The following is a 20,309-nucleotide window of genomic DNA, read 5'->3' on the forward strand; positions in this document are numbered from 1 at the left end:
TAGTTTACAAACAGTTTTATTCATTTAACGTTTTAACATTTCTATACGACATAGTACACCTTATTTATTATATAGATCTCTAACAATATAAATGTAGACTGTACAAGACGCGGTTTGATCGTTGGAACCCAACGAAATTACGACTTAAGTGTTTATATTAAATACGTAGAAAGTATATTTTTCAATCGGTAATGTATATATAGGAAAATATTACAAAACAAATCGACTTTGTTTTCGTAGCTATCTAAACGGTATTTTCACTTTTTCTTAAATCGCTATCTTATCATATCAAAATGATACTTGACCCCGCTATGTACAAATTTTAATACAACGTGCGCAATTCTACTGATCGAATCATATTAAATGATCGGTGCGATGAAGGAGTTGTAACTTTCCTTTTATCAGAACTTCAAAATACGTACACGAGTATACGTACAAGTATATGTATATTATTTTTAATCATCGTAGGTACTTGGTGATGTTCGTTCTTCGTACTCTACCCTCCATTATATCGATCGTTTCTTTCACCTTCGACGATGCCGGAAAAACCGAACGAACATATAAATAAATAAAACATAATAAATTATAGAACCTTAAACGGTTTCTTTGACGTTGCTGTTGATGGTGGCCATTTCGTGGTCCGTGTTTTTGTTCCTACCGTTCGATATCGTAACGATGTCTTCACAGGCCTGGAAATTTATAAAAGCTTGATTGCTTGTCGGCAATTGGCATTAGAACGTACGGATGACGAATGCTACGAATGACAGTAAAACTGTCCACGATTATCGTATTAAAACAATGAGAGTGAATTACCCATAGTCTCTTGTTGTAATTCTACCTTGTAGGAAGGATTGTCGTACGCCGACGTGCTTTTACGGGAAGATATGTCAGCCTTACTGCTAGTTCTCCTTTTCATGAGCATCATTAAGAGGATCAGGGTCGATAGGATAGCGAGAGATGCGACGATAGCTACTACTACCAAAGGCCCGTAATAATCGCCCTCGTGAAGGGGCAACGATGCAAGTTTCCCTGCTGAAAAATCGGAACGTTCCGTTTTACGTTAGAATCGCTGTTATTTCCAGTGTTATTTAATTTTTTAATTATACGTGTACCTTGTTGCGATACCGTGGCCGGCAAAAGTACACCGGGTTTAGTGACGAAATCTTGCACGTTGCTCTTTTTTATTCTTCCGTTTGTCAGGTAAACTTCGAGCCACAAACGATACCTGGTACCCGGTTTAAGATCGCTGATCACCGTTTTCGGATGCAAGTCGCTCTTGGCAATCTTGAACGTGCTTGTGTCTTCTTTGCCACTGTCACTTTGATAAATCGCTCGATAAATATTCACGTATTTGTCTTCCGGGTAAGGTACTCCGGTCCAAGTTACTTCCACACCTGTCGACTTGATCGTCTTGATCTCCACTTTCACGTCGAACGAGTATGGATTCGGCTCCATCGAGGTAGTCACTTCAATCTTCCAGGGGAATATTACGATGTTATTATTACAGGACGATAATATTAAAAGAGAATTTACAGAATTCAGAAAGAATTCAGAATACAGAAAGAGAATTTACTAACTATGAAACTAACCTTATAGCAATTATTACGACAAGTATTATTAACCTCAACCTTTTGTTTCGTAAATTTATTTAACGATTTATTTTATAAATACTCACTGTTTTCTCGTTGACCAGCTCTGTCAATTGTCCTGGGAATGGAACGAAGAGGATTCCGATCTCGTAGGCGGTCGATGGCCGAAGATTCTCGATCACGTAATTCCTCACCGCTCTGTGGATCAACGGTGTTCCGGCGTAAACCTTGGCGTCGTTCTCTTTGTATCTCAACTGAACGCCGTCGATAAATTGTGACTCGTATTCCGTGAATTTCCTCCACATCACGTTGATCCACGTGGAATTTGTCTCTGTGACATGGAGCTCAGCGTCGATCGGTATTTGAGGCGGCAGCGTGGTCGCTTCCGCACGTTTCTCCAGCGTTTTCACGCTGTAGATTTTGCTGGTGGAACTGTTGGCCAAATCCTTCAGCTTCACCGTGATCTTCACTTTGTACTCGGTAGAAGGCTTCAAATCGCCCAGCTCGAACTCGAGCTGCGGAGTTGCGATCAGGTCGTTTGGTGGCGTAAATACTTGCGACTTCCAGGTAGATACATCGAAATTCCTGCGCGATAGAAAGGGAAAGTACATATATGTCGGAGATGAAAGAACACCGGAACCTTCCCTTTGGAACTTTGGGAAGATCCCTTAGTACTGTAATCCAGATTCCACTATAGCCGTATTAAGAAATTGTTGTCATTCGATTTGACTGTACTTATTTGAGATTTATGATAGTGAGCTCGGGCTCACGACAACCGGTCGCCGAACGTAGCCGCGGTCAAGGGATAAACGTTTTATCTAACAAAGACAGGAAGTAATCCTATAGCTCTCCTTAAAAGAAATAGTTGAGACGGTGCATGACATAGAACATTTCAATGGTTTCTGTCTCGTGGCTCGCCACACGCAGACTTTGTCCTTCGGGTAAGATAATTGCCAGATGCTAACGTATCTTCACAGCATATGTTTAGCAGGTCAAGGACCCGTTTCGAATATTAAGTTTCAGTTAACTAAAGTCCTTTAAACAGACAAATAGTTTTTGTCCCATCTACGGGAAAATATGAGAAATCTATTTTTCAACGAACGACGCTTCCCGCCAGCAACTTTCTCTTAAGGGCGGCTAGCACCCTTCTCTAGCTAGCAACATGGAAATTAACAGTAACGTCAATTTCCCTCACTTTCCGAACGAAGACTTTTCTCCACGAATCCGATGATCTCGTGTCCTTAGACACAGCACATATAGTTTTCCTCGACAGCGTCACCGTGACGGAAAAGCACTCTCTCGTACGATCTCATCAACGATTGACCTGCCATTCTTATACGTAGTGATTGCTTCTTGCATTAACATTGAGTATAACTTAGGCGCTAAAGAAGGGTAAAGTTCAGCATCCCGTTGACCGCGGATTCGTTATCGGACCCGAGACCATTGTCATAGTGCCGAGTATCTAAACATTGTGATTAACTACCGACGCTGTAATACCTCTAACTTGTATCAATAAACTCAATCATTGTTACACCGCATCGATGACTAATTCCAACGAAGATTCATCGAATACCTCTACCCCTAATCCTAACGTTAACCCGACATATATATACATATAGTATATATATAGTATATAGTATATACATATACATATAGTATGTATATATACGTATATATTTAGAACATCGCAAGGTTTAACAACTAAACTTTGTCTCTGTGAATATATAGACATTATAGAATTATAAGTATAGTCAAGCAAAGAATGTTATAACTGTATATCATTTAAGACTTTGCTAAAAAGTTACGATAAAAATACGGAATAATATCGTCTCTAATTTTATGCCATTAGATTTTTTCGTGTGCACAATATGTGTCGATGTCGTGTGGTGAATTGATACAAAGAGTTGATTGATATGAAGACAATCGAGATGAAATAACATTGAAATTTTATTGCTAATTTTATATCGACAGAAATCGAGTGCCAGTAGCAAATAATTATGTCGATTGTAAATCTATTTTAGTCTCGTATATCGTATTTTTATCATTTACTAACTTTTTAATAAAGCTCGGAATAACATACGTTTATAGGAATATTTCTTATTCTTCTAATTTCTGGATAATCTCCGATTAATTTTAATACTGATATAAAGTACGTTTTATCATTGGTGTATCGCAGCTCGACGCGTCCATGAAGTCCAACTAGAACCTGCGGCACCGTGAAAACGAGCCGAACGGTGTTCTCGTCGAGAGCCTCGAGGATCTGCACGGTGACCTCGTCCAAGGAGGAAGCAACAGGGTATCCAGGAATGGCACCAGGCAATGGAAAGCCCGCTGGCACGTTGTGCTCCATACCTGGATTTCACGAACAAAGGTAGTTATTTCAATCACAATGAAACGTCGTTGTATAGACCTGACGATTCCGAGTAGCACGAATAACTCGAGCGATAAATTAATAATATATAAATAATAAAATAAAATTATTAATAAAAAGTCTCTCATGACTTGTTCAGAGATTTTCAGAAACCTTCGAACGCGTTTATCAAATTGGTTTTTAATTTCCCCGAATATTTATAGGGACTCGAGACCATGTGGAACAACGAAGAAACGAAAGTTAATGGAAGAAAAAGGCGAATCATTCACGAATTCCATAAAAGATTGTTGCTGAACAGGGACGAACCTGACTGGTTGGGCGTTTGTGCTGCGAACGGATGATTCAAGTACGTGAGTCCTGAATGCGGTATATGAGCGTCAATGTGTAGCGGCAGAGTGGCGGTTGCGCCACTCGCCACGTTATGGGGTATGGCTGGCTGTCCGGGATAATTTTGGAACGGTCCAGGATTGGGATCGTGTTGGCCGATATGAGCTAAGAGTTCCTCGATCTGCTGGGGAGAGTTCGGTATGTCTGACGTGTGTATGTGATAGGTCGTCTGACCGTTTTCGTTCTTCTGTGTGTAAATATGCGGCTTAGCGGGTTTCTTTGGTCCGTTAGCTGGGACAAAGTATCCAGGCTGTATCTGATTGTTGGATGTATGTTTCTGACTAGATATCTGTTGATGGATATCGTACAAGCCGGGGTGACCCTCAGGTGGAGCGTGTTCCAATTGAACGAGGCCTGGATGTTGAAGGTTGATCAGATGATACAGTTCCTCAGGAAGAATCTCCTGATCTGGATTTCGTTGGCCCTGTTTCGGTCGACCACCCAATCCTACCGGAGGCTTGTCGCTGGCGGAAGCTTTCTTCTTTGGATTTACCGGAACGATCACATTCGGGTCGACGTTATCCGGAGCGTTGAGCGTCGAGCCTCTGTAAGGTGGACCAACCGCGGCAGAGTTGTCTAGTTGCGCGTTAAAACCATCTTGTGGAACAACCTGACCGTTGTTGGCGGTCGCGATCGTAAATCCTGGCCCCATTTCTTGCTGCGGGTTCAACGGAACGAACTGCGGTTGATCCGTCGAATAGGGAACCTTTTGCACCGGTGGTAGCTTGTTAGGATTCACAGGCCCAGGGATGAATTGGTGATTCTCGTTTCCATTCGCGTTTACGTTTGCGTTCATGTTGACGCCCATCGAGGAGCCAGCCTTGTCCAAGAATTTGTCCGGAGCCAACGGGCCAGGGAAATAGTCGTCTTTATGTGGTTTCGAGATTGGCTCGACCGGTTTCTTTGCGTCCGACTTAGTCTTGATGGCCTTTTCTTTGAGACGTTCAGTTGGCGTCGAAGGTTTTTCGGTATGAGAGGGTAAATGGAACACGTTCTCTATGGTAGGATGCGTAGGCTTGTAATCGGGACTGTATGGTCCGTTGTATGGTACGGTTGGGTGTCCAGGATCCATGGGGTAGTGGAAGAGTCCATGAGTGGTGGTGTCTGTGTGCGCGTGAACGTCTTTCGAATCTTCCCACAAGGAGGAAGTCGCTGGATCCAGTTGGTGGCCTAGCCCAGCCGAATCCGACTTGTTAATCGGTCTTTTGTTATCGTCGATCGTTTGCCGATTGAACGCGTCTGTGGCTAAGGGGCCGGGAAACGCGGGCGTCGCGTTCGTTCCTGCAATGAGTAATAAAGTCGATTGTCACAGAGGTGGTCGTCGAATCGTACAGTGTCGACCAGCCGTCCGAATTCTTCATGCATATTTACAGCGAGAGGTCCGAGTATGTACAAGCGTAGCCGTACAAAGCATGCATTTACAGGTTCTCCTTCCTGTTTCGACCGTCACTGTAAAGATTCTTTTCGTTCATTGTATCTTTTACGGGTTTTTGGGATGTTTTTCTTACGTTAAGTGTAAAAGGAGAGATCTACGAAAGGCAATACATACCGAAGCTAAAGTATACTGAGATGGAATTGCAACTGTAACGAATACGAAAGAACATGAGATGAAAGGGAGAATGTACAGTGTTTCGTTAAATTGAAAGTCTTCGTCGTTGAACGATGGAAAGTGCGAGACGTGAGAATATATTCGGGTGTATGTACATACACGTCACATTTGCACTGGAGAGTTCCAGTCAGGTCCGCATGACGGATAAGCGTTCACCTTCTACCCATAACCAATCTAACGTCTCCTCTTCGTGATAGCAATCTCCTCGATGCCACTAACGCGTGCGTTGATATCACCGCCACCAAGGAATCGAACATCAACGATTTACAGTACCGATCAAACAAATTTCTACTTTGCAAAATTACATCAGACAGATATACAGGTTGTCCCATTTTCGATTACTCTATCCGATAACTTTGATCATTAATTAAACAATAACGGATTTTTACGCAAATGTGGATACATTTTTAAGTCAGGAAATAGTACTTAAATACAGATACGTTTTACATACATTCTGCAAATTTTTGCGTATGTAAATTTCGCATAATCTTTCACGAGCCAATGGATATAAAAATCCGCAGTGCAATAACTCCTTATTTAATCCAATAATTTCTTCGATTTAGAACATCCTGTATATCTGCTATTTAACGAGGAAGATCAACGCACAGGTTTGCTTGAACGATCTTCCGGTCGTTAACGCGGCCCACGGAAACGGTCGCTTTGTCAGCTCGTTTCTTTGACTATTTTCATGTTTTCCGTCACGCAAGCGCGGATTTACCTGGTGACTGGTTGGATGGATGACTGCAGCTCCACTCCAAGCAACATTCGTCACCGGGTAGATGCATTAACGCGGCCTGATAAGACGGACAAGGTAAAGTAGCAGGTGGTAGAGCCGGGACCGGTGGACAAGCCGCCTGACAGGACACGTTTCCCATCTCGCAGTAACATCGCTTCTCGCATCCGGTTACGTTTGCCGGCAGCTCGCTCCAATTGTCGTACGTGTTGCCCTCGTAATTGCACGAGCCATTATTTCTGCATCGCACTTCCTACGATCATGAACATCGTCGATTCAGCGATCCCTCGTGTTATTATGTACACGCGTATCGTTCGCGTTTGTGTACAATGACGTCTTAGAAAAGATCGACGTTGTCTCAGATATTCCTTGTACAAAATCCATTGATGTTGCATCGCGAAACTTTTTCGTTCGGATCCTGGGCTCTCAGCGAAATATAACAAACTTAAACGAGTTTCAGACGATCCGAGACTTACCTGAGGACAGCAGTGAGGAGGTTTCGGGACGAAATTCGGCGGCACCGTCTCCCAGTCCAAACAGTGAGGGTCTAGAACGTCGAGTCCAAAATCCGTGGGACACTCGATCGTCAAACACTCGGTTTTACCTCCTTCAGTGCAAGTGCAGAACGAGATACATTCGTCGTACCATTCCGCACCCATCTTGTACGTTTTCCCCATGTGACTACAGGAACTCTTGTCTGCCACCTTGTCCGAGATATTCGTCTTGACCACTTCCGCGGGAAGAAAAACCTGCAGTGCTGGACCAGTTCGAGTTCCATCCGTTACTCGCACGTAGTACGAGTGTGCAGGATCCAGATTCGATATGATACCCTCTACGTTCACGTATTTTCTCATGTTTACAATACCGTATCATCTATTACGACAATTACGTTCTTAAGGCTAGTCCGTATATTCTCACCTTTGTCAGGTTTCTGCTGCCTCCATACGTGATTGTTGTCGGATATCTCCACGGTCACATCCTGCGGATTCTTAGCCGACAACTTCAGCTTGATCGCCGTCGAGTTCAGTACCTTCACGTCCGTAAGGTTTACGGCCAAGTCGGTCGAGCTTTCCGGTTTGATCTCGTGATCGCCCAAGGTAACGTCGCAGAGAGTGATCGTGCAACACGCGTCTCTAAAATACAGGACAACGAAAGCTGACAGAGCGAACGAACATGCAAACTCTATTGTACGTTTTCACCGAAGCAACAACGAGCAACTTTTTGTTAATGTTCCACGTTTTTCGAAAAGATTGGCTAGTTGTTGTTCAACGTTTCTCCGTGTTTCTTCCTCGCTTGTCATCAGTAACGAAGGTTCGTTCCTGTTGCCTCTTCCCGTTTGTAAAGATTAGAGAAAATTAAGAAACACGCGACAGAAGCAAACGTTCCTCCAATTCGTACAATTTGTTGATTATTTCGCAGCTAGTTACCAGGAACAAATATCGCATTGAAATCGAAATGCACTGTCGCTTTACCGAGATCGGAGTGTTTCTACGAGTTCATATCTGTTGGCTGAGGAAACATACGGCGACAACAGTCGACGAAAAGTTCCAGGAAAGTTGGTTCGATGAGAACGCGTCTTAACTTCGAACTACTCGAATTCCAGAGCAAACTGTAGCGAAATCGGGAACGACGATTCTCCGTACCTTGGGTCGGTGAGCACGACGCAACGATCGTGTTGATTCGTCACCGAAATTGTGTCGTTCGGAGGACATCTTTGCTGGCACTTTAAATTGCCTCCCGCCTCGCAGATGCAGATCCTGGAACAGCCATCTTCCACTCGTTGCCCCCTCATTATCGTTTTGTTCCCAAAGACGCATGTTTCTTCCGGTTCGGGCGCTGCACGACAAGAACGTAAGATTCGATAAAAAGAGATGATGCCTGACATTTTAACATATCGAACTCACCTGAATCGGCGGCACAGACCAAAATGGCGCAGCACGCTTCCTCGTTGACGATCTTCTCTTGACAGAGCGGATCCTCGATTCCACGGTTCGCTCGAACGTACGGCGGGGAGCAAAGCGGCTTGCAGTCTACGGCTACGCCATTTTCACCGCATACGCACTTTTCCTCGCAACCCCTAACGATCTTCTCTCCGATGGTGTACGTTCGGTTTCCTTCCACGCACACGTTCACCGTTGGTAGCAAAGTCGAGGAGATATTTATGGCCGTCTCGTTGTGAGATGCCACGTATTCGCCGCCTGCGTGAAACATCAACGTTCGTTTCTTTCGTTGTTTGGAAAACGCTGAACAATGAACTTCTAATTTAACCAAAAACTAAGTCGATCATGTCAAGATTCTTCGCGAAGTTATCAATTTTACATTATCTAGCCACCTACTTGGTACTCGACGTCTCAAAGAAAGACATCTTAGTTTCATGAATTTATTTTTCACAAGCGAATGATATAAATAGTTGTAAATCCCAAGGGAAATTTGGAGAAATAATGTTTACGATTGTCGTTCTTCTGTGCATTTTTATTTATCGAATCGATCGTTGTACGCGGAAGAGAAGACACGTTGTCCTACAGGTATCTCACCTTCGACTTCCTTGTCATCGTCGTCCATGCTAACATCACTCAGATCGGTGATGTTCGAGTGCAAGGAATTGGTCGGTTCTGGCGCCGACATATTCAAGGCTCTTCCTCTGGCCGCTGTTGTCTCCTCCACCGCGTGAACACCTTCAGTGCTACTCTCTGTGGACGAGGAATAGTCGCTGGTCGACGATTCGATCGGTATCGAGAAATTCATTGCAGTTATGATAGGCTCGCCACGAAATAGAAAGGGTATCGTGACTGCCACGCTTCCCATCGATCTCGTGGTCGTTTCTTCGACCGATATCGACGACGACGACGACGATGACGACATCGGCATCGTCGTCATGGTGGTCGTGGCGTCGTTGCTTTCGCCGCGTTTCAATTCATCGTCCTTGAAAGTTTTCTGGTATTTTTGTTCGGTCTTGACCTTGAAGTCAATCGGTTTCTTCTTAGGCTCGATGGTGGTCTTGAAGTCCTGTTCTTTGCTCGGGTACTCCGATTTGCGGTCGATCGTTTCATTCCTCGCGTCACCGTGTAGCGGTTCTACTGCTGGTATCTCCTCGATAACGGCTTCTGAAAATTCGACGAATGTTCGAGATCAATTTTAACAAGATCGTTCACAATGGCCGAGATCTTGTAATTACAATTTGTATTTCGATAAATTCATAGTTCTAATTGTGGAATTTGTTTTATACTTCAGGCATTGTGTTCTACGATTGCCGATCGTTATCCGAGAATTGCTCGATAATGAACAATTTTTCAGATGACCCAGATATCGAATATTCGATCACCGACATCGAGACATATCGCATGGTTCGACGTTTAGGATTCAGAAATGATCTGTCGTTAAGTACGAGATTAAATTCGTTATCGTTCCGTAATCAGTGGTCTGTACCAACAAGTTGTGATTTACATCGTCGTTACAATTGTGACTTCGATTATATCTCGTGGCACGTTATCCAAATTTCCTTTCATACGTTCGTTTCTTATTCTAAATACGTACACAGCATTGGAATACCAGTTTGGCTGTCGAACGTACTGATACTCATCGAATCGAATCGTTACGTTTTAAGATTCGAAATCATCGAGCAGCTCCGCAGCGCGTTTTGTAACAGCGATTTATATCGACCTCGTCCATTACACGCTCGCGTTACTTTCTCCTCACTGACACGTATCTTCTGTGCTATCCATCTCGGCATAACGAACTCTGTACTACTATTATTATTACAATTATCATTATATACAGGGCGTATCGAACTTCCCGAGACTAGGATTACTTAACTGGACTCTATGAAACACTCGACGTACACGATCCCGTAAGAATGTTACATCTGCAGATCAAAGAGAAGTGACGGCGCAACATACGTTTGTTTTGCAACCACGCCGCGTTCATCCAAAGAACCTCGTCGCTCCTTCTTTTTATCTATGTTCATCGACTACGCGTCATGCTTCCATCGTTTCGTCATAAAGATTTTTAAAAGTCAATACACTACAGACAGAGGATTGTCTAATGCACGAGCGATTTTGGAAAAAAAAAACGCGTCCCCCTATAGTCGCGACATCATCGACCTCCTAAATTTTATGAGAATTTATGACAGTTTCAGGCGTTTTCGTTTCCTTTTCTTAACTCTGCTGCGATTCTAGAATTCCGATCTTCTTCTTACCTTAATAAACGAGAAAGATGTTTAACAATTAAGTTATCAAGAAAATTAGATAAAATTATATTTAAGAAGATATTTCACAAAATATTAGAAAATCACGGATATTAAAGACAACCGTCCTATATTTCGCTTAAGTTTGAGCTACTTCTCGCGATTAAAACGAATTTACGCTTACGTTAAAAATGAACGCAGCAGGGTCGAAGCTGACGGTGACAGAAACCTGAACGACAGGTTCGAACGCTCGAGGTATCGCGTTTCCTAACAGATGTATCCGAATGCTATTAGAAGAATCGCGAGAAGAGAGAAGCGGAGAATCGCCGTTTTCATGGATGTTTCGCAACGGCATAGATTCATCAGCGATATTATGACGAGGCAGAAACTTTCCATCCGGGGCTGAAAACGCGCACGGGATGCGCTGTTACGTCAAACAAGCTGGCCGATCTCGTCGTTCCCATCCATCGTTTCTTTCGCCGATTTACCCGCGGTCGAGATCGAGTTCTTGCCCTGCAACGATTGGTCGAACCGCGCAAAAGTAACGTAACAGTATCGCGAGCCGTTTCTGCGAATCGACCGCGTCGATCGTTTAGATCGTCAGAGATTTCGCATTTAGGTCGCAGACGTGTACGGCGTCGCGTATTTTCCAACTTTGCAAGTTTCGATTCAGACGGAACGACCATTGTTTCTTCGGATTCTTAGTTCGTCGAGGAATCTTCACGATGGACACTTCAAAAGCGGATGTTTCGACCGGTTGAGAGTGGGAAGACGCGTCGATTGGTCGGTTCCTATCGAAAGTCGGACCAGGCCATGACTTTTATCGCATGAATGGGGAACCGTAACGGTGCGACCGGTTCACACGAGGCCACTGCTCGTCATCGGGATCCACCTGACGTCGGTGGCCGGTCGCTTCGAACACGGCGTGTAACGATTTTACGCGTAAGTAGGTGATGGTCTCCTTTTCCGCCCGGACGCATGCATATGCATCGACGCTAGCCCAAAGAAGGACCCAGCACCCTTCGTGTCGCGTTCTTTTCGTTATCTGCTGCTCTTCCAATAGAATTTTTGCATGCACATAATGAGAAGGTCTAAAAAAGATATGTTATGTTCCATCAAAGAAAATTTCACCATACGTGTTCCAGTAAGCAGTACAGTTTTGTCCTCTGGAGTCTCCTCATACGATCATTCAGATGTTTTCATTAAAATGTTCCACCTTGTGTGTTTAAAGATAGCTTTTCACGTTGTACATTAATTTTCTGCTAAATATATATACTACTCTATTTTTATTGTTATAAAAGTCACGTTTTTTCGAGTCGTGGAAACGTATCGCGACAGAAAATAGGGCCCTAATTGAATTAATGAGGAAACCAAGGAAACGATAATTTTAATAGTTAAGACAGGTGATTAAATTTAAACTGTCAACCTTTGACTTACATTGCTGCGATCATTAGCCTGTCATTTTTTATAAAAAGCTTCTCCGAGAAGAAAGGAGGAAACATGGAAACCTTTCGAAGCTCGTGTTGCGTGTGCTCAAAACTATCTAACTGCATCCTGCATCAAGCGTTTCAATTCGAGATCGTAGCCGCGAGATTATTTTCGAGAGCATATTTTGTAGTTTCTAATACAATCTGGACTAATTATTAACGCTTAATTTAATCGCACGATGATCGAACACTGACGCTGCATTGCTTGAAAAATCCTGTTTCTCGGATGAAAAAGATCCACTGCGCCCAAGGACGTCCAGTGCAACGATACTTCACAACCGATCACTCGATGAATGTTGTTGCATCATTCGAAGAGAACTGTGGCCGAAGAGTTACGATATATGTATTCCCCTAATTTTTGGTAATCCTGATTCGTTTCAAATACGTAGATATATGCCAAACGCGTTGTTTCTCATTCGAATGAATAAATTAATATCATCATAATCCTTCACACACTACTTAAAGCAGATTTTACCAATGCTTTCGACAAACTTTTGCGTTTTACTTTTCTCCTAACAGATAATCGTTTGATTCTCACGAGATTTAGGTCGGCATACCTCTTCGAACATAACGGAAGATCGTTTCAAGAACGTTCCACCATCCAATGAAAATGGAGAACAGCTGGTTTGGACGTTATTATCGAGAAATCTGCTTCCGCTTACGAGCAACGATTCGGTTTCGACCCCGATGAGGCCGCGGGACAAGAAAGCTGGCCATGGAACGCGGAATTACTCATCGCGCATTAAGAGGATCTTCACTCGGCTTCCTCGTTGCCGGAAGTCGCGCGTTGTCCGTGAACCCAAGCCAAGAACGAAGCGTTCGACCGCGTTTAATTGTTAACCGCGCGCTCGACTTTCTTAAACGCGATTACGTAATTGAGCTTGAAGAAGAAAACGCTCCATCTACAATCTTTGTTAGTATTTTTCTTCCTGCATATCTTCCTCTTCAATTACCTCTGACTGATCTCGTCTTTAATATCGTGAAACGTAGCTACCGAAGTTAGGTAAATCGGTCAGTGTCTGGTCACGAGTAATGTCGTTATTAGGTATATTTGTCAGCGTTTCGACACGTTTATCATCGTAAATGAGGTGTTGGTGGTTTCAATTTCGTGCAGGCTAATCGCGTTAACGCTCGAGGTATCCGCTGCTCGCAGTCACGGCGCGAATTTCGTTCCGGTTTTGCGTTCACGGAACCCTGGCGATCATAATCCAACGAGCAAAGAAACTCCTGGAGCAGCTTCTGTCGTTCCTCCCGAAGACCTTGAACCGCGCTGCTTCTCCGTAGAAGAACAGCCATTAGTGTAGCCTAGGTCGAAACAGACGCGATCACGATGGAAGAGGAGAGGAAAGCGTTTGAATTTTTCTCGAGCAAAGTTCAAATTGAACGGAATGTAAGAAAGTTTAGCCGATTGAGACCAGAAAAGAAATCTCTGTAAAACGTACTCGTTTCTTTGCGAAACACTATGCGAAAAACTTATTTCTTCCACGTATAAAGTAGACTTCCAGGAAAAAGAGAAATTAAAAGTATTTCGAGTTTGAAAACGACTAATTGGTAGAAACACGAGGCAGCAACTTCGCTCCTTCATATTTCATGAGCAGAATGTGGATTTTTATGCAATCTCGTGTGTTTATCAATTATAACTAGATTCCACATGTTTATGTAATTTTATATATTTATGAACAACGAAGTGGAACCAGGATAGAATATTATTCTACCCAACCAAGTGTCATAACCAACACTTTAGCTCGGATAAATTTTAAACTCCTTTAAATATCCCAGAATAGGACAAAACTAAAGTAATGAAAATCAAATAGAGATTCGTTTCGTCCTGTCAAATATCATCGAGTACTACTGCACATTTCTGCACGTTACGCGCGTTCTACATATACGAATGTGCGCTCTTACGTTCTTTAATATTCCGTAAGTGCATAAATATTCGTACTCTATTTATGAGTGTTCTCTGTGGAAAACGAAGAAAAAGATTGGAAAAAAAAGAAGGGAAACGAAACTGGATGGAAACAGCCAGAAGGTAAAAAGACGAGGGGAAAGGGGGAAGTTAAAATAGTCGGTCACCGAGCGTGCCTTTGACCATACGGTATTCTATCCTACTTGTTACTCACTGCACGATCATTATTTCGTTCCATACATCACGTTTCGTCGGTCCACTTCTTTTTCCTTTTTTAACGACCGATGAGTCGTTAATGAATACCTTTCGGTAGAAATCAAATTTTCATCTCTCCTTGCAAACGTAACAAAATAGATAGAGGTTTGTTTCATTAAGTTCGTCACGTTCCTCTTATATTGCTTTTAGTTGCAGTCTCGGGATCTTCTATGAATTTTTCTAATTCTCGTTATTAATCATCGCTGGAGAGAGAAACGCTAGAGAATAATTCATAAGAGAAAATTCGAGGATAGAATTTCATGGGAAGATGGGACTCTGTCAATCATGTGCACAGTGGCAAAAGTGTTTTCGAATAAACGGAGGTCTGCACGCGCTACTTGCTCGCCGGTGGTTTTGCTTCGTACGTTGCATTTCACTTGCCAACTCGTCGCACTTTTCCAGGCGACTTTTACGTTCTGCACGCGACTCCGCGAACGCTGGCTGCTCCCTCGCCTCTCGATCGATGCCGCTTTAACGTTTTTAGCGAACTAAATGATCGTTCGATTCTTATTTTCAATATCTTAAACGCGCCGCGATTCTCGAACTTTCCATGTTTCATTCTCGTTTCAGTTTCAACCGGGGAAAGGACTTTTAATGTCTTGAGGAATTGCTTACCGGTGTAATTGAAATGAGAAATTACGCGTATCGATAACGTTTTGATAATTTCATGTTTCTAAGATTCTTCCATAAATTGTCCTCGAAATTAGATGAAAATTATCTAGAAAATTACGATTCGATTAAAAACGAATGAAAAGAGGCGTAGTGCAGTTAAATCCACCGGAAACTAAAGATTTAATTCGATAAAAAACGTAGAAACAGATTCAGATCGAGGTCGTCGATCCCTTGTTGCGTGGTTATCGAGTTTATCACTTGCTGCAGGCCGAGATATTCCACCGCAGCGAGCGGTTTACGATCCTTGTGCTCGCTTTTGTGCTCCAGTTGATCGACGCGCAATTAATCGATTCCACGGTTCGTCGACCGCGCCGCCTACAACTGAGGAAACGTAAATTTTCACCATCAGCGATCTCTTTCAAATCATTTTTAATATTTCACTTTCGAGACGATTGAGTAATTGTAACGATATCGACAATTTGGATCGTCCACGTCTGCCGAGACCTCGCCAAATCTATCGTTTGCTGTAGCAAAAATCAAACTGATATTATTTTTTTTTTCGTCATGGATTATTTCAAAAGGCGTAATCGATATCACAGTGGTCAAAGTCACCGGCCGATTTAAGAGACGCGCGTTCGATTGCCGGATTTTTGCTCGGTAGCATACCTATTCTAGAACCTGTCTTGCCGGAATGTCTTGGAAAAAATGACACTTTTTACTTAGTATAACTCTAAGGTGTATGAAAAACAGGAGGCTGGGTTGGTGGCATTTCAAAGGCGGCAGCTCCGCCTTGTGAAGGAATTCGTACATTCGGACAGGTGTGGTACGATATTCTAAACGACAGATAAATTTAGCCAGAATTTTTCCGGCACAAATTAAAGCAATTCACCTTGCAATTTTCATAGCCTGGACCGTAAAGAGAAATTTTGTCGATTTCTATCCTTATCGGTACGAAACAATGGAACTTAAAGTCCTCCCAGTTACACTGTACATTATCTGTACTACATGTATTATCATTATTATTATCGTTGTGTATACTAAACTATATATATCAATTATAAACTATATATTTACTGAAATACGTAAGAAACTATATTGCTTGAACGAATTGTATCTCGCCTCTTATTTCAGAGTTTCGCAATCTGGATGATCTGCGCTGCGTTCGATCGTAGCCATTGTCTACGTTTTCTTTTTCTGCTGGTATCGAACCTCGCGCAAATGTCGAGACTCGTGCACAACTAATGGTTTCAATCTCGAGGAAGTAATTGAAGAAATCACGATACCGGAATGCGAAAGGCAAATCGTATTGTCATCGACGCTTCGACACGGAATTCGCAGTTGGCGTGTTATTTACTTGTCACCGCGTCGCTAAGTGATGGAGGACTTGGTGGCTGAAAGTCGTCGAAAGAGGATCCATAGAACTTCGCGATGAGACTTTGCTTCTGCTTATATTACTCGCTCTTTTTGTTCAACGATTTTTATAGAGAAACAAAGTCTTTTCCTTTCGTGGAATCAGCTAAGATAAAGCAACTGCTTAGACACACGTGTATGTAATCTTTTGTGTTCACACGAGACACGTTGGAATACTTTATTAAATAAACTTTCTAAGAGCATAGGCTTCTATTAAAGGAATCACACAACTGTTCAACTCGGTAGCAATTTCGAGATGGAAGACTTTTGGTAAGGCTATTAAATTCCCTCGGCTACTTTCTAAGCTGTTCCTCGGACAACTGTTTAAACTAGTAAAGAAAGAATTAGTTCGAAAGCAGTTGAGGGTCGAGTTCTGAACGAAGAATCATGAAATCGATTCATGTGTTTATACATATACATATATTTAGTGGATGTTTTTCCCTAAGAATGAAACAAATCATCGTACCTACTTGAACTTCAGTTGAATTTTGTGTCGTTATTTTGACAAATGTTATCAAATTTATGGTCGAAAGAAGTTGGAAAGTAAGTTTTGTCGCCGCTTATACTTGCTGACAGTCTGAACCACGCTCCAAGATGTTTTATTATTTTGTTGATATCTTATTTTTCTTTTATTATCGAACGTAGAAAGCAAGCGAAATTAACTCGTTTCAGCTATTATGGAATTTCTAAATTTCTCCAGAAAAATCTCAGCTTTTTCTGCAAAAAAAAAATTCTTCCCCAATTAGAAACATCCAACTGTCGGTATTATCTGTAGCCTCAATTACTTTTCACGCTATTGGAACTCGAAAGCGATTCATCGAGTAAATATCCAATTACATCTTTCGCTGTTCCGCGTTCGAAGGAAATTACCAAAATCGTGCTAACTTTTGTTAAAAAAAAAAAAAAAAAAAGAAACAGAGGAACGTCTTTCCTTCTACATAGGTTTGCATCGTACTGTGCTTTCACTCCGTTGCTTCGAGATGCCCCGCCCTTCCTGTTAGCACGACGAATAATCGCAAAGGTTGAATAATAGGATCGAGCGCAAGTGTTTTGTGACGCAATCAGTTTGGCAAGCCCGTTTGGCCTCTCGTTTCAGAATATATAATCATTTTTACTATATTTCGAAACTTTTACAGGTCGAATAATAAATCGCGAATCACGCATCTTCCGTTGATCGTTCTTACGCAGGCTGTCCTTCTCCGCAGAATACTTTTTCTCTACACGACGTCATCGCCGACCGTAACCTATTTCTGTTTTTCTAATTCATTTGGAGTTCTTTCAGAAGTAGAAACTCGCATCCGTCTCCCTAAGAAGCCACGTTTTCCATTAAACAGGGATTGCGAAATTGAGAAACCAATCTATGTTCGAACGATCGTTCTTACCCGGGCATCGAAGTCACCAAGCGCCGGTTAGCCAGGTTTCCGTTAGAAACGCGTTTTTATCATTTCGATGACAGCTGCGTTATCTCGCGCGCCTAATTAAATAAATATCTGTAATGCGTTCTTCTGGCTTTTAAGATATGCAACTAGGTATTTTCTGATAACGATTTAATTGCGTTAACGACGTTCAATTGAAAATCGATGCGATTTATCGCGCAGAAGTTCGAAAATGAAATACAAGGCTCGTGTCAACTGAAACGTGTCCGACAGGACACGGACAGGATAGAAACGAAGTCTAAATCTATTCAGAGGCTATGTTAACCACAGATACAGACACCTCCTGTTTTTCACAGCTATTTTTTCCACGAGCAGCGTATAATACGGACGCTCGCGTGAGAGGAACTTGAGTAATCGTCCACTGACTTCTCTGTTAGATTCGTTCACCCAAGAACCGACGTGTTTGCATAGAAGAGGGAACGATCTTTACCTTCGTGGTTCACGCGATGCGTCGTTCGAAGGAATCGCGAACGCACGAGGAGAGAGTCACGAGACGGTCGTTGGTTATGGGACGACAGTTTCTATCGGTTTACTTTTTCCCTTGAGCAGCACTTGTCCTGTCTCATTGTTCTCGCGTGGCCGAGAATAGGGCAAGAAAGTTGTTCGGGGGAAAGTTGGGTGAACAGGTTGGAAAATCGAACGCTTTGGGCAAATAGAGCGACGGTGCACCGCGATAACTTAATTAACGTGCCCCACGGGGCATCAGTGTCCAGCGACCATTAAGTGAAAGTCGTTAACCAGGGAACAATGAGGCGGGAAACGCTATGATTCGGACTTAATTATTGCAATTACGGGGAACAACGATCGTTCTTGTTTCATCTTGCGCATAGTCGGCGAGATTCTCGCATCTCGATGAGGAAGAGAAATATTCTAAACGATCCGGGAAGTTCGTCCGCCTTCTATCAGCCTATCCCGGTCATTGTTTTTCGAGCACCGATGAACAGGTTATGCAGACGACCGGGGGATAGCGTCGCGAGCTTGTTTGCCGTAACAAAGATATCAGGGGGACTAGGCTCGCGTTAAGAATATAAAGGAGGAGGGAATACGTTCACTCGCATATTTATAGTACCGTTAACCAGGTTACTTCGCCAAGTACAGCGACCACTTACGAGACTTTGGAGAAGCTCGTTAGTCTGTTGTTCACTAACTTCATCCTAGTACTCGCTTGTTTTCCTTGTGGCGTGTTTTACACGCGTACGACTTTTATTGCGATCCATGTAACCGAGTATCCATGTAACATTACGTCGGTATGAATGTGCTAGCGATTAGCCGATGTTTGCGGAGCACATCGTGTCCCGAATCGCAACGCCTCCACCGAAACAAAATTTGCAGTTCCTTGAAAGAATGGCCGCTCGTTGCCGAATGTTCCTTCAACGTAGGCAAAATGTTTCTGTAAGTTGCTGTTAGTTAGTTTAGTGTCTGGGAAGATTTAGCAGAAAGGAGAAGCGACAAACGCTCGCTCCACGTCGCTTCAGTGAAGACGAAGCTGAACGCGAATATTTCCTAACGATACTTTTCACCGTTGCACCCGTTATAGCGTCGTGTTTGACCGTTTGACCAGACACACCGATACGTTCCTTTCTCCAGTAGGCAGCTGGCGAAGTTAGGATTATTTCGTGGGAAGAATTATTGCTCAGGTGTCAAGCGTGAACGGCGGTCGACGCAGCAGATCGCGTTTACGCAGAAATTAATACAGATCGGTTCCTCGACCGTGTAACGGTATCGGAAAAAGTAGAAGAAAGAAAAAAACGTAGAACGAAGCACGTTTGATTCTTTGTCGATCTAATCGGGTTACGCGTTTCTCGATACAAGGTAATCGAGTAAAACGGTCACCGTTGCAAACGATAGTGTCCGAAGAGATGTGTACAAAGCAGATCGTTTCGTTCGATCGTTACACACGCGAACGCGTGAAATGGGAACGATTCTCGCGTGGGACCAACCGCGGAACATGAAATAGAAAGTCGTTGGCGTTACGCGAATTGAAAAAGATTATACGTATCACAGAGGCGTAATCGTCGTTTAATTAGCCTCTCCCCGCTAGAGAAGACGTTTAACTGGCCGGAGAACTTTTCCAAGATGGTGCAATGTGCATGTACGTGCTCGAATCCTCTCGCACGCCTTTCCAACCGAACCGAAGGACAAGCTTCTGCGATTACCTACTTCGGCATGCAATTAAAAATCTTCCGTTCTCGCTTTACCGGTCAGGACGAGTGTGGTTGTGGGTGTAATTTAGATCACACACGTGCATTTTCGTCTCTATGCCCTTAATCAACCAAGTATCTCTATAGTCGTAATAACTTTAACGTTAGATAATCAACGTATTAAGAATCT

At 42.9% G+C, this 20,309-nt stretch overlaps 1 protein-coding gene and 1 long non-coding RNA gene across 4 annotated transcripts in view; one reads left to right on the forward strand and one right to left on the reverse strand.

Annotated features, from left to right (window-relative positions):
• Nucleotides 1-20,309, reverse strand: part of LOC100648628 (putative epidermal cell surface receptor) — a 23,459-nt gene continuing 3,150 nt past the window's right edge. The window contains exons 2-13 of one of the 2 annotated variants that reach the window (XM_012308598.3): nucleotides 9,224-9,793; nucleotides 8,594-8,887; nucleotides 8,333-8,525; nucleotides 7,608-7,822; nucleotides 7,166-7,521; nucleotides 6,675-6,942; nucleotides 4,267-5,628; nucleotides 3,743-3,941; nucleotides 1,676-2,174; nucleotides 1,113-1,473; nucleotides 814-1,032; nucleotides 1-689 (exon numbers count right to left, since the gene is read on the reverse strand). In XM_012308598.3, coding sequence (XP_012163988.2) covers nucleotides 682-689; nucleotides 814-1,032; nucleotides 1,113-1,473; nucleotides 1,676-2,174; nucleotides 3,743-3,941; nucleotides 4,267-5,628; nucleotides 6,675-6,942; nucleotides 7,166-7,521; nucleotides 7,608-7,822; nucleotides 8,333-8,525; nucleotides 8,594-8,887; nucleotides 9,224-9,793 — 4,544 coding nt within the window. In that variant the 3' untranslated portion in view covers nucleotides 1-681. The remainder of the gene's footprint in view (nucleotides 690-813; nucleotides 1,033-1,112; nucleotides 1,474-1,675; nucleotides 2,175-3,742; nucleotides 3,942-4,266; nucleotides 5,629-6,674; nucleotides 6,943-7,165; nucleotides 7,522-7,607; nucleotides 7,823-8,332; nucleotides 8,526-8,593; nucleotides 8,888-9,223; nucleotides 9,794-20,309) is intronic. The other variant, XM_020863014.2, reaches the window with a different exon arrangement.
• Nucleotides 3,800-20,309, forward strand: part of LOC125385124 — a 24,092-nt gene continuing 7,582 nt past the window's right edge. Inside the window, exons 1-3 of one of the 2 annotated variants that reach the window (XR_007224101.1) lie at nucleotides 3,800-3,960; nucleotides 4,164-4,306; nucleotides 16,264-17,626. This is a non-coding gene — a long non-coding RNA (uncharacterized LOC125385124). Of the gene's footprint in view, nucleotides 3,961-4,163; nucleotides 4,307-16,263; nucleotides 17,627-20,309 lie in introns of those variants that run through there. The other variant, XR_007224100.1, reaches the window with a different exon arrangement.

The sequence above is a fragment of the Bombus terrestris genome, chromosome 5 (genome assembly GCF_910591885.1).
Source record: "Bombus terrestris chromosome 5, iyBomTerr1.2, whole genome shotgun sequence".
In the NCBI taxonomy this organism is placed as follows: domain Eukaryota; kingdom Metazoa; phylum Arthropoda; class Insecta; order Hymenoptera; family Apidae; genus Bombus; species Bombus terrestris.